This window comes from Myxocyprinus asiaticus, chromosome 12 (genome assembly GCF_019703515.2).
Source record: "Myxocyprinus asiaticus isolate MX2 ecotype Aquarium Trade chromosome 12, UBuf_Myxa_2, whole genome shotgun sequence".
NCBI lineage: Eukaryota > Metazoa > Chordata > Actinopteri > Cypriniformes > Catostomidae > Myxocyprinus > Myxocyprinus asiaticus.
In genome coordinates this window covers 15,038,893-15,053,953 of record NC_059355.1, presented here as the reverse complement: position 1 = coordinate 15,053,953, position 15,061 = coordinate 15,038,893, and the positions used below count along the sequence as shown (strand labels likewise).

Here is a 15,061-nt window from a genome sequence, read left to right as displayed (position 1 = left end):
TGGTGGTTTTGGAGCAGTGGCTTCTTCCTTGTTGAGCAGCCCTTACTTGATTTACTGTGGATTTCAATACTTGTCTACCTGTTTCCTCCAACATTTTCACAAGGTCCCTTGCTGTTGTTCTGGGATTGATTTGCACTTTTCGCACCAAACTACGTTCATCTCTAGGAGACAGAATATGTCTCCTTCCTGAGCGGTATGATGGCTGCGTGGTCCCATGGTGTTTATACTTTCGTACTATTGTTTGTACAGATGAACGTTGTACCTTCAGGCATTTGGAAATTGCTCCCAAGGATGAACCAGACTTGTGGAGGTCCACTTTTTTTTTTTCTGAGGTCTTGGCTGATTTCTTTTGATTTTAACATGTCAAGCAAAGAGGCACTGAGTTTGAAGGTAGGCCTTAAAATACATCCACAGGTACACCTCCAATTGACTCCAATTAGCCTATCAGAAGCTAATTGGCTGATTGCAAAAAGACTTGACATCTTTTTCTGGAATTTTCCAAGCTGCTTAAAGGCACAGTTAACGTAGAGTATGTAAACTTCTGACCCACTGGAATTGTGATATAGTCAATTAAAAGTGAAACAATCTGTCTGTAAACAATTGGAAAAATTACTCGTGCCATGCACAAAGCATTGTCAAAACTATAGTTTGCTAATATGTAATGAGTTAATATTTGAGATAATCATGTTAAAAAATGAGTTTTAATGACTTCATCCTAAGTGTATGTAAACTTCTGACTTCAACTGTATGTGATGATGCGTTCATATTGTTGCCATAATTATGGAATTACCATAATTACGAGAGTCCGTCTTGTACAAAATGTTCACCTCTAATTACTAGTTGTAAACTCGGAATTCAATAAAAGCTCTGACTTCACGGTTGTGACGTCATGTAAAAAGAACCAAATTGCATTGGCCTTAACAGTTAAAGGTAGTGCTGGCCGATATACTGAATATTCACAATATCATCGCAATCATTTTAATTATCTTTTTGTTTGGCAACTATGTTTACTAAAGAGATTAAATTAATTTCACAATCCTTCAGGGCTGCACAATTAAACAAAATAACACCAAAATCGTGATATGGTAATGTTCGATTATTAAACAGCAAAAGGGTGCAAATTAATTGAATTAGTGTGTGCTTCAGAGTAAATGGGTGGCGCCCTGTTCTGTGCGCACACGCGGGGCTCATGATAAAATGCTTTTTTCAGCATTCTCAGAGCACTTCACACGCATTGTGAAAAGTGCTGCAGGTTCACAATTCTCGCTATTCCAAACAATTGTAATTGCTACAAGTTATACAAATCGAAAAACAGAACACAGTATCACAGAAATGGAGGAGACGGCTGCGTTTTACCAGATTCTGTAATGAGAAACACTGTAAACGGTCAAATCAATATCAGTGAGATATGGTGACACTTTACAATAAGATTCCATTTGTTAACATGAACTAACAATAAACAATTGTATTTTTGTAAACTAACATTGACAAAGATTAATAAAGGATGTTAAAAATTAATTGTTCATTGTTTGTTCATGATACCTAATGCATTAACAAATTGAACCTTATTGTAAAGTCTTACCAAAGATATATTTTGAATATCGTCAGTAGGCTGAAAAAAATTTAGAAATAATATTTGGAGCCACATCGCCCAGCCCTAGTTAAAGGTAGTGTATATTTTTGTAAGATATTATTTTTTTATATAGCCAGTGTTACCTAATGTCATCAAAAACAAATCCACACATGTTGGTATTTTAAGCATTACCATAAATATTTAGAATTATAATAGTAAAATCATCAACGTAACACAAGAAAAGTATGGGAATTCTATACGGTTTAGTCTAATAGTAAACTAATTTAAAGTTGATGAGGCTGGTGGTGATAATTTGTAACACTGGCAGGAACTCACAGTGTTGTTGTGTTTTAAAGGTGGGCACGCGGCGCTACATGGCTCCGGAAGTGTTAGAAGGGGCGATTAGTTTCCAGCGTGATGCGTTTCTCAGAATCGACATGTACGCTGTGGGTCTGGTGCTGTGGGAACTCGCCACACGCTGTACAGCGGCCGATGGTAACAAATACTCATTAACCACACTTCAGTGTGTACTGTCACGAGTGTGCGTGTGTTTAGGTGTGATCCGTGTGTTTGTGTCGCAGGGCCAGTGGACAAGTTCTCACTGCCGTTTGAAGAGGAGGCGGGGCTTCATCCGTCACTCGAGGACATGCAGGAAGTCGTCGTGCACAAGAAACTCAGACCGACATTTAGAGAACACTGGCTCAAACATACGGTACTATACACACACAAACAAAAGGCGTACTCTCAGAGAAACTCACTATATACTGTATATGTACACACATACGGTATTTATATATAATATATATATATATATATATATACACACACACACACACACACACACACACACACACACATTAAAGTTAATTAAAATTAATTAAAACACAGTATATACTGTATAGGGGCAGTGGTGGCTCAGCGGTTAAGGCTCTGGGTTACTGATCAGAAGGTTGGGGGTTCAAGCCCCAGCACCACCAAGATGCCACTGTTGGGCCCTTGAGCAAGGCCCTTGACCCTATCTGCTCCAGGGGCGCCGTATCATGGCTAACCCTGCACTCTGACCCCAGCCTAGCTGGGATATGTGAAAAAGAAGAATTTCACTGTATATGTGCAAATGTATAATGTGTGATAAATAAAGAAAATTAAAATTAATTAAATTAATTAATTAATGTAAAAAAATATATATATATTAGGGCTGTCAAACGATTCAAATATTTAATCGCGATTAATCGCATAAAAATTTATTTCCGTTAATCCCGATTAATCGCAATATCTTTATAAACACGAGTGGACAAAATATGCTTCATCCAGATGTATTTTTCAGTCATCCACACAAAACCTACCCCACCAACAGAGCTGAACAAAAGAAAATGAACACAGCACAACTCAATTCAAAGTATGTACAAAATATGATAGTTGTAAGTGTATTATGGCAGGATTTACTTGCTTCTTTTTATGGACATGCAAAAAAGTCTACACTGTCATTTACAATTCACAACTCTGTGCAAAATACATCAAAAACTCCTTTTAGACCCCGGTCACAATTGTTACCGGTGGGATTAAATGGGTTAATGACAGTGTAGATTACCTGCTGGTTTCCAGCAATAACTCCAACTTCTGCATTGGCTAGTGCACTATCAAACAGAGACGCTGTGACAGAACCTTGGAGACAGCAGCAGGGTTTCCGTTAGTCAGTATTCAGTACTGCCGCTCCCTATACGCATATTACACAGTCTGCGTAAGGCACCAACTCCCTAGGGGGGCACCAGAAACTCCACTGGCTGTCCTTACTCACATGTTATATGTTATTCATGGACCCGGTAGTAGTCGCGGAACACAGACGACCGCCTCGCGCTCACACTTTCACTTCGCGCTCGCACCGCGCCTCGCAACTTTTGCCTTGCGCTCGCACCGCACCTCACAGTGCAAGGCTGGTGTTCAAATGGCAGCTGTCTTGCCGCTGCAATGATGTTACAATGTTAGGAGCTCTATCTGTGCTTTGCGGGCATGTTCTACCGCTGTACTAGTGATGGGTCGTTCATGAACGATTCATTCATTTAGACTCAGAAGAACGAGTAGTCTCAGAGAGTGATTCGTTCATTTTGTGTTGACCATGCATGTGCATTGCGCAACCTCCGTTCGTTTGTTACGTGAAAACCGCATAGGTGCTTTACAGGAAACAGAAATTATTAGTTCACCTTTCAACTCTTTTGGTCCAAGTCGTTTGTTCTTTTGTCATGTGACAGCCGTATACACTATGCATCGCACACACACGAAACAGAAATGATTAGTTTGCCTCTTCTCACATATGGCTGTCACATGACAAAAGAACGAACGACTCAGACAAGAAGATTCAATCCAGAGGTAAACTAATCATTTGTCTCTCATAATTTGTCCTTGGCTGCATTATACATTTTTCCTTATTGGGACTATAATCAAAGTTTGCGTAAGTAGACGTGTTGGGGGGATTTGGCTATTGAAAATGTAACATTTTAATTTAATTCTGCTCAAATGGATGAAATGAACTATATGACTTGAAAAAGACTCAAAGATTCAAGTCAGTAAAATTATCCGATCTTCCCATCACTATGCTGTACTACATAGATAAAATGCTTGGTGCTGGTCTCAGCATAATGTCTCCCACCATCTATTTTCCCGACGGTCAGTGCTTGTGACATTAGTGGCGTTTGCATGAATTGACTCACTTCTCATAAACTACGGTTTATTCAAAGGGTCATATTACACGTTAACGGCATTAAAAATGTTGTGGCATTTTGAGAATTTTGCTTTAACGCATTAATAATGAGTTAACTTCGACAGTACTAATATATATATATATTAGTTCTACGGTCAAGCATGGTGGTGGTAGTGTGATGTGTGGGGATGCTTTGCTTCTTCAGGGCCAGGGTGACTTAATAATTGAGGGAAAGATGAATTCTGCTCTCTACCAGAAAATCCTAAAGGAGAATGTCCGGTCATCAGTCCGTGAGTTGAAGCTCAGGCGCAACTGGATTATGCAGCAAGACAATGATCCAAAGCATAGGAGTAAGTCCACCTCTGAATGGCTCAAAAGAAGCAAAATTAAAGTTTTGGAGTGGTCTAGTCAAAGTCCTGACTTGAACCTGATTGAGATGCTGTGGCAGGACCTTGAACGGGCAGTTCATGCTCGAAAACTCTCCAGTGTGGCTGAACTAAAGCAGTTCTGCCAAAAAGAGTAGGCCAAAATTCCACTACAGCATTGCGAAAGACTGATCTCCAGTTATCGGAAGTATTTGGTTGCAGTTGTTGCTGCAAAAGGTGGCACAACCAGCTATTAAGTTTAAGGTGGCAGTTAGTTTTAACGTGGGTGATATAGGTGTTGTATAACTTTTTTGCTTCAATAAAAAAAAAATTGAAAACTGTATTTTGTGTTTACTCAGGTTGCCTTTGTTTTGTATCTCGTTTGAAGATCTAAAACAAATTAGCATGAAAAATATACAAAAATAGAAGAATTCAGGCACTGTATGTATGTAGCAAATGTTAGTAAATTTATATATCTTTATTAAATGTAAATAAAAGTTAATGTGTGTATATATATATACACAGTGTATATATATATATATATATATATATATATATATATATATATATATATATATATATATATAAAAGCAATATCACACGAGCAAGAGTGTGATATGGCCCTACATCAGCACTGCTGTGATTCAGCCGCAGGCCGAGTGCTGATTTAGGGCCATATAGCACGATTGCGAGTGTGATATTGCTTATATACAACAGTTCAATTAACAAGTAAATTTGTGCATGTTATGCGACATATCAGAATCTGCCGTTGCTGGTTCAAACCAAATGATGAGACCAAGCCTCTCAAAAATGTCACTTTAGGACTAGTATCACGGCTTAGGCTGTTGCTAACAAGTTATTGGAGAAACAAGGATGGATGTGTGTGTGTGTGTGTGTGTGTGTGAGTGAGAGAGAGAGAGAGAGAGAGAGAGAGAGAGAGAGAGAGCATGTGCGATCACCTGCATCTGTTGCCATTCCCAAGCAGAGCTGCTGAAGTGTGTTAGTCAACTTTCTGAAGATAATTTTATTTTTGTCAAATGCATCCTATTTTCTTTGTGGAAAAATAGCCATTAAAGCAGGGGTATTCCTCCCTATTTAGTGGTAGCCATGTGTGCAAGAGTCATTCACTATAGAAACCGCAATGTCCTCCACCATTTTGAACAGTATGTCCTCTCCAATGTGAAAACTCCGGCAAGGGGTAAGCGCCTTGAGTTTGTGTAATTAATCAGTCTGTTGTGTATCTCAGCTGTGATGAGCCTTAATGCTGAAGTTGTTAGTTTAAAACTATTTCCCAACTTTAGTAGTGTAGTAGTAATCTGGGAAATCACAGAGTGCCGATTAATGAAAATACTGACTGACTGACTGACTAACTAACTGAGTGACAGCGCTGCCGGTGACTAAATGCATGTCACTTCAGCATTTACACACAAACATTTTTTTTTTTTTTGTCTCCACCTGCTGGCTAAAATTACAATGTCACAAAAATATATGTAAAGAGACACATCTAGCTCTTTACACGTCTGCACTGCTCTTACAATTTAGTTTAGAATGGCATGAACAGAAGCAGAGTGATACAAACAGTGAAGCATCTGAGTGCTGATGTTCTGAAACATCAGTACTCATGGAACGTCTCCCGTCCAATCAGATTTGAACACGAGCGGAGTGATACAAACAGTGAAGCGTCTGAGTGCTGATGTTCTGAAACATCAGTACTCATGGAACGTCTCCCGTCCAATCAGATTTGAACACAAGTGGAGTGATACAAACAGTGATGCGTCTGAGTGCTGATGTTCTGAGACATCAGTACTCATGGAACGTCTCCCATCCAATCAGATTTGAACACAAGTGGAGTGATACAAACAGTGATGCGTCTGAGTGCTGATGTTCTGAGACATCAGTACTCATGGAATGTCTCCCATCCAATCAGATTTGAGGACTGGAACTAACTGTTGTGTGTGTGTGTGTGTGTGTGTGTGTGTGTATAATATATACAGGTGCATCTCAATAAATTAGAATGTCGTGGAAAAGTTCATTTATTTCAGTAATTCAACTCAAATTGTGAAACTCGTGTATTAAATAAATTCAATGCACACAGACTGAAGTAGTTTAAGTCTTTGGTTCTTTTAATTGTGATGATTTTGGCTCACATTTAACAAAAACCCACCAATTCACTATCTCAAAAAATTAGAATACATCATAAGACCAATAAAAAAAACATTTTTAGTGAATTGCTGGCCTTCTGGAAAGTATGTTCATTTACTCTATATGTACTCAATACTTGGTAGGGGCTCCTTTTGCTTTATTACTGCCTCAATTCGGCGTGGCATGGAGGTGATCAGTTTGTGGCACTGCTGAGGTGGTATGGAAGCCCAGGTTTCTTTGACAGTGGCCTTCAGCTCATCTGCATTTTTTGGTCTCTTGTTTCTCATTTTCCTCTTGACAATACCCCATAGATTCTCTATGGGGTTCAGGTCTGGTGAGTTTGCTGGCCAGTCAAGCACACCAACATCATGGTCATTTAACCAACTTTTGGTGCTTTTGGCAGTGTGGGCAGGTGCCAAATCCTGCTGGAAAATGAAATCAGCATCTTTAAAAAGCTGGTCAGCAGAAGGAAGCATGAAGTGCTCTAAAATTTCTTGGTAAACGGGTGCAGTGACTTTGGTTTTCAAAAAACACAATGGACCAACACCAGCAGATGACATTGCACCCCAAATCATCACAGACTGTGGAAACTTAACACTGGACTTCAAGCAACTTGGGCTATGAGCTTCTCCACCCTTCCTCCAGACTCTAGGACCTTGGTTTCCAAATGAAATACAAAACTTGCTCTCATCTGAAAAGAGGACTTTGGACCACTGGGCAACAGTCCAGTTCTTCTTCTCCTTAGCCCAGGTAAGACGCCTCTGACGTTGACTGTGGTTCAGGAGTGGCTTAACAAGAGGAATACGACAACTGTAGCCAAATTCCTTGACACGTCTGTGTGTGGTGGCTCTTGATGCCTTGACCCCAGCCTCAGTCCATTCCTTGTGAAGTTCACCCAAATTCTTGAATCGATTTTGCTTGACAATCATAAGGCTGCGGTTCTCTCGGTTGGTTGTGCATCTTTTTCTTCCACACTTTTTCCTTCCACTCAACTTTCTGTTAACATGCTTGGATATAGCACTCTGTGAACAGCCAGCTTCTTTGGCAATGAATGTTTGTGGCTTACCCTCCTTGTGAAGGGTGTCAATGATTGTCTTCTGGACAACTGTCAGATCAGCAGTCTTCCCCATGATTGTGTAGCCTAGTGAACCAAACTGAGAGACCATTTTGAAGGCTCAGGAAACCTTTGCAGGTGTTTTGAGTTGATTAACTGATTGGCATGTCACCATATTCTAATTTTTTGAAATAGTGAATTGGTGGGTTTTTGTTAAATGTGAGCCAAAATCATCACAATTAAAAGAACCAAAGACTTAAACTACTTCAGTCTGTGTGCACTGAATTTATTTAATACACGAGTTTCACAATTTGAGTTGAATTACTGAAATAAATGAACTTTTCCACGACATTCTAATTTATTGAGATGCACCTGTATATATATATATATATATATATACACACCGATTAGCCACAACATTAAAACCGTCTGCCTAATATTGTGTATGTCCCCCTTGTGTTTCTTTTATATATATATTATATATACATATACATACACAGTGGTGTGAAAAAGTGTTTACCCCCTTCCTGATTTCTTATTTTTTTGCATGTTTGTCACACTTAAATGTTTCAGATCATCAAACAAGTTTAAATATTAGTCAAAGATAACACAAGTAAACACAAAATGCAGTTTTTAAATGAAGGTTGTTATTATTAAGGGAAAACAAAATCCAAACCTACATGGCCCTGTGTGAAAAAGTGATTGCCCCCTAAACCTAATAACTGGTTGGGCTACCCTTAGCAGCAACAACTGCAATCAAGCGTTTGCGATAACTTGCAATGAGTCTTTTACAGCGCTGTGGAGGAATTTTGGCCCACTCATCTTTGCAGAATTGTTGTAATTCAGCCACATTGGAGGGTTTTCGAGCATGAACTGCCTTTTTAAGGTCATGCCACAGCATCTCAATAGGATTCAGGTCAGGACTTTGACTAGGCCACTCCATAGTCTTCATTTTGTTTTTCTTCAGCCATTCAGAGGTGGACTTGCTGGTGTGTTTTGGATCATTGTCCTGCTGCAGACCCCAAGTTCGCTTCAGCTTGAGGTAACGAACAGATGGCCGGACATTCTCCTTCAGGATTTTTTGGTAGACAGCAGAATTCATGGTTCCATTTATCACAGCAAGTCTTCCAGGTCCTGAAGCAGCAAAACAGCCCCAAACCATCACACTACCACCACCATATTTTACTGTTGGTATGATGTTCTTTTTCTGAAATGTGGTGTTACTTTTACGCCAGATGTAATGGGACACACACCTTCCAAAAAGTTCAACTTTTGTCTCGTCAGTCCACAGAGTATTTTCCCAAAAGTCTTGGGGATCATCAAGATGTTTTCTGGCAAAAATGAGACGAGCCTTAATGTTCTTTTTGCTCAACAGTGGTTTTCATCTTGGAACTCTGCCATGCAGGCCATTTTTGTCCAGTCTCTTTCTTATGGTGGAGTCATGAACACTGACCTTAACTGAGGCAAGTGAGGCCTGCAGTTCTTTGGATGTTGTTGTGGGGTCTTTTGTGACCTCTTGGATGAGTCATCGCTGCACTCTTGGGGTCATTTTGGTTGGCCGGCCACTCCTGGGAAGGTTCACCACTGTTCCATGTTTTCGCCATTTGTGGATAATGGCTCTCACCGTGGTTCTCTGGAGTCCCAAAGCTTTAGAAATGGCTTTATAACCTTTTCCAGACTGATAGATCTCAATTACTTTCTTTCTCATTTGTTCCTGAATTTCTTTGGATCTCGGCATGATGTCTAGCTTTTGAAGATCTTTTGGTCTACTTCACTTTGTCAGGCAGGTCCTATTTAAGTGATTTCTTGATTGAGAACAGGTGTGGCAGTAATCAGGCCTGGGTGTGGCTAGAGAAATTGAACTCAGGTGTGATAAACCACAGTTATGTTTTAACAGGTGGGGCAAACACTTTTTCACACAGGGCCATGTAGGTTTGGATTTTGTTTTCCCTTAATAATAACAACCTTCATTTAAAAACTGCATTTTGTGTTTACTTGTGTTATCTTTGACTAATATTTAAACTTGTTTGATGATCTGAAACATTTAAGTGTGACAAACATGCAAAAAAATAAGAAATCAGGAAGGGGGCAAACACTTTTTCATACCACCGTATGTATATATATGACTTTACTATTATTCTAAAATGTGAAAAAAAAATTATAATAAAGAATGAGTAAGTGTTTCAAAACTTTTGACCGGTAGTGTGTCACTATTATAATTTTTTTTTCTTCACATTTTAGAATAATAGTAAAGTCATCAAAACTATGGAATAACATAAATGGAACTATGGGAATTATGTTTTGACTAAACAAAATCCAAAATAAATCAAAACTGTGTTATATTTTAGCATCTTCAAAGTAGTCACCCTTTGCCTAGAATTTGCAGACATGTACTCTTGACATTTTCTCAACCAACTTCTTGAGGTATCACCTTGGGATGCTTTTTAAACAGTATTGAAGGAGTTCCCATCTATGTTGGGCACTTATTGGCTGCTTTTCTTTATTATTTGGTCCAAGTCATCAATTTCAATAAATAGTTTTATAATGAAATAAATTAATATGGTGGCACAATTATATTTTTGTCTACAAAACAAATTTCAAACATTTAAGCATACGCCTTCAGATCAAAAGATTTTTAAGATCATGAGAAACATTTCAGTCAAGTGTTTCAAAAGTTTTGACTGGTAGAGTGTGTGTGTGTGTGTATATATATATATATATATATATATAGATATAGATAGATAGATAGATAGATATTACTGGTCTGATATCACTTAATATACAGATATTAGTTAATATCAGACCGCAGGATGGTACTTTTGATCAATCTGAATCAAGTATTCCAGAGAGCCATGCAATAAATATATACAGTAGTAGGAAATGGCTGGTGATGTGGCATGGTGTTTATTTTGGATGTTTATTCTTGTTTACTGTGTTCAGCCAGCACATATAAAATGCTGCATTTTATCAAATATGTGCTTTATGTCTGTGCAATATTTCAGGGTTTGGCGACGCTCTGTGAGACGATAGAAGAGTGTTGGGACCATGAAGCCGAGGCGCGTCTGTCTGCCGGCTGTGTGGAGGAACGCATTATCTCAATGCAACGCAACACCAACCTCATTGCCCCTGACGACATCCTCTCTGTTATCACCATGGTTACCAACCTGGATTTCCCCCCCAAAGAGTCCAGCCTATGATGCTGTTCTCTCAGCCAATTGAAATGCAGCGCTTGACTGATACAGAAACAAAACAGACTTCAAATGACTCCTTACATGCAAAACAAGAGGAGAAACGTTTCAAATGCACAGAGGAACTCAAGAGCCGAGAGTTAAAACATGTAGTGGACATCTCTGTTTGCACCAAAACTTTCTTATGCATAAAAGAAAGACTTTTTCTAAGAAACAACTGAAACTAAGAAAAAACAAAAAACATTCATGTTATTTTAGTATAAAAAGGGCAAAACTATTCGGGACTGCATTTGGTTCTGCAAATCTTTACAGTTATGCCAATCAGGGCTGGGCAAAATTCCGAATTTAAGAATTGCTCACTTTCCAATCAAGAGTGTGATTTTAAATTGAATTAGCCACACCCCACAGGACTTTGAATTGGAATGACACGAAGAATTTACTGAATTGCAATTCAACGTAATTTGACAAATTTAAACTAATGTTTTGCAACATAGCTATAATTACAATGAAAACATATATATATATATATATATATATATATATATATATATACAGCGCTCAGCCACAACATTAAAACCACCTGCCAAATATTGTGTATGGGTCCCCTCGTGCTGCCAAAAGAGCGCCAACCCGCATCTCAGAATAGCATTCTGGGATGATATTCTTCTCACCACAATTGTACAGAGCAGTTATCTGTGTTACCGTAGACTACAGTTCGAACCAGTTTGGCCGTTCTCTGTTGATCTCTCTCATCCACAAGGCGTTTCCATCTGCAGAACTGCCCCTCACTGGATGTTTTTGGCACCATTCTGAATAAATTCTAGAGACTGTTGTGTGTGAAAATCCCAGGAGATCAGCAGTTACAGAAATACTCAAACCAGCCCATCTGGCACCAACAATCATCCATGCGATTATCTAATCAGCCAATCGTGTGGCAGCAGTGCAGTGCATCATGCAGATACGGGTCAGGAGCTTCAGTTAATGTTCACATCAACCATCAGAATGGGGGAAAAAAAATTTATCTCAATGATTTGGACCGTGGCATTATTGTTGGTGCCAGATGGGGTGGTTTGAGTATTTCTATAACTGCTGATCTCCTGGGATTTTCACAAACAACAGTCTCTAGAATTTACTTAGAATGGTGCCAAAAACAAAAAACATCCAGTGAGCGGCAGTTCTGCGGATAGAAAAGCCTTGTTGATGAGAGAGGTCAACAGAGAATGGCCAGACTGGTTCGAACTGACAAAGTCCACAGTAACTCAGTAACCACTCTGTACAATTGTTGTGAGAAGAATAGAATCTCAGAATGCTGTTCTTAGATGTGGGCTGATGCTGTTTTGACAGCATGAGGGGAACCCACACAATATTAGGCAGGTGGTTTTAATGTTGTGGCTGATCGGTGTGTATATATACGTACAGTATATATTTACATAATTAATGTTTACTTCATATTCCTAATGTAGAATTAAGAAATGTGGAATAAATTTTTTTCAACAACTTTACATATTTCTCTAAACTAGTTCTAAAATAAGCCCCACAAAATGTCCACCACACTGTTTTCAAATGTCTTTATAAAAATAAATATTAACATTGAAACTTGTATCTATTGATTCAAATAGATCTTAGATTTGAGTAAATTAGACCAAAAATAAGTGTTAAGTCTATGAAATGAAAGAATATATATATTAGGGCTGTCGATTAACTGTAGGCTTGTTCAATGAAATGAGAAAAAACACAATATATTGAGTCCTTAAACCACTTTTTGTCTTGTCTACTCAATGCTTCATTCATCTGCCACAATTATGCAATTTATTTCAAACTGATTTTTAATTAATATTATATATTTATTATATTATATATTATATTATAGGCCCCACATATTATATTTATACATATTTGAATTATGCATTATTTATATGAATTTTCTTTATTTGGGGGGCCTTTCTCAGCAAATGATGATTTACACAATTAATTGCAATTAATGGATTAATTAATCGGCATGTAATTCAATTAAAAATATTTATCGATTGACAGCCCTAATATTGTTACACATTTCTAAAGGTGCCATTTTAATTATTAAAATCATCTTATGTGTTGTATGATAACATGTTAATGGTTAATTTTGGAGAGAATTTTTCTTTTTGAAACTACATACACCATTTCTTCAACTTTTGTCCCATTTTAATTCTACTTCAAATTTAACACCTCATTCTGCATCCTGTTTTCTACCTCAATTCAAATTCAGGAACTGAATTAAAAGGCATTCTCAGTTCAGTTGTGAATGCTGCCCAGCCCTGAAGCCAATACGACACAGTTCTGAATGTCTGCCACACAGCAGCTGAATCACACAAATGGTTTATTAAGGAATTATGCTGAAATAATCATAAACCTCCCTAAACAGCTATACCTCATTTTGATTTCTTGTGCTTTCATCCAATTCTGAACAGCTGCTACAGAGGCAAGAAAAGCAGCTTCAAGAACACACTAGCTGTAACTGTTAAAGTGTTGCTGCCTTTATTAATATTTCTGGTTCATTTCTTGATCTCAACTGTATAATCTCATTTTTGCTCTTTCACAGAACATTTAAAGGGGTCACATCATGCAATATAAAATGTTCCTTGATCTTTTTGAGAGTTCATTGTACTTAAAAAAAAAAAAAACTGAAACTTCAATAACTCAAAATGTCCTTTCAGTCCAAAAATAAAAGGACTTACTAAATTACAACTGTATTTGGTCCAAGAATCCTTTAACTAACATAAATGAACATAAGAGAAAAAAACTGTGGTAATATGACCCCTTTAATAAAACTCTGCACATACAATCTTGTTTTCCAGGGCTGTGAAATCAATATAATGTACAATTCTTTTGTTGCTATAAACTTTATTTTTCTTTGTGAAACACTACAGCAGTATTCAGGGAGGCAGGATTCTGCTCAATTATGCAACCAACATGCAGCAGCAATTACAACTGTAGCATATGGAGTCAAAACTTATATTTATTTCATTAATGTGACAAACTCGCAGTACTGTGAAAACAGACACAGGTTGTTTTTGCCCTGAATGTGTTACGAAAAACATCAACTGTTGGGTGAAATGTGGATTTTGCTTGTAAAAGCTTTAAAATCAATCCATAATTCCCCTGCATCATACAGCAAATAATGTAAATATGACTGTTGGTTTTAAAGTAATAGAATAGCATGATGTTGCTCTGTTCTTTTTCGGTGTCACTAAACAAAAACAGTCCTTTATAAAGAAATGATTCCTATAAGGTTGTACTGATGTGTATTTTATAAAAATCTTTGTATTACTGTCTACAGGCCCAAATTCACTCATGACTTTTGTGATTAAGCTGTTCTTTTATAAATATAAACGTTTTCTTTATATTCCTTTATCTTTCGTTGATCTGATAAAATTGCTAACCGTAAATTTTAAACTTCAGCACTTAACTTTGGCCAATCACGGACAAGCACCACTCACATTTTCTTTACAAAATGTAATGTGTGTGTGTGTGTGTGTGTGTGTGTGTGTGTATATATATATACACATTATATATATATATATATATATACACACATACATACATACACACACACAGTTGAAGTCAGAGGTTTACATACACCTTAGCCAAATACATTTAAACTCAGTTTTTCACAATTCCTGACATTTAATTGTAGAAAACATTCCATGTCTTAGGTCAGTTGTGATCACTACTTTATTTTAAGAATGTGAAATGTCAGAATAATAGTAGAGAGAATTATTTCTTTCGGCTTTTCTTTCTTTCATCACATTCCCAGTGGGTCAGAAGTTTACATACACTTTGTTAGTATTTGGTAGCATTGCCTTTAAATTGTTTAACTTGGGTTAAACATTTTGGGTAGCCTTCCACAAGCTTCTCAATCAAATCAAATCCCTTTATTGTCACTCAACCCTATACACAAGTGCAACGGTGGGTGAAAGTCTTGGGTGCAGTTCCAAGCAACATAGAAGTATGACAATTACAATAAACATCTGATTTACACAACACAATATACACCTAATAATATAC

The 15,061-nt window shown here is 37.7% G+C and overlaps 1 protein-coding gene across 6 annotated transcripts in view; it reads left to right on the top strand.

Moving 5' to 3' along the window:
* LOC127449057 (activin receptor type-2A-like) overlaps window positions 1-11,596 on the top strand; it is a 47,466-nt gene extending 35,870 nt beyond the window's left edge. For 3 of the 6 annotated variants that reach the window (XM_051712165.1, XM_051712164.1, XM_051712163.1), the window contains exons 11-13: window positions 1,930-2,068; window positions 2,155-2,285; window positions 4,474-4,846. In XM_051712165.1, the coding sequence (XP_051568125.1) occupies window positions 1,930-2,068; window positions 2,155-2,285; window positions 4,474-4,791 (588 nt within the window). In that variant the 3' untranslated portion in view covers window positions 4,792-4,846. Of the gene's footprint in view, window positions 1-1,929; window positions 2,069-2,154; window positions 2,286-4,473; window positions 4,847-10,831 lie in introns of those variants that run through there. The other 3 variants (XM_051712169.1, XM_051712168.1, XM_051712167.1) reach the window with 2 other exon arrangements.
* The last annotated feature ends 3,465 nt before the right edge of the window (window positions 11,597-15,061 follow it).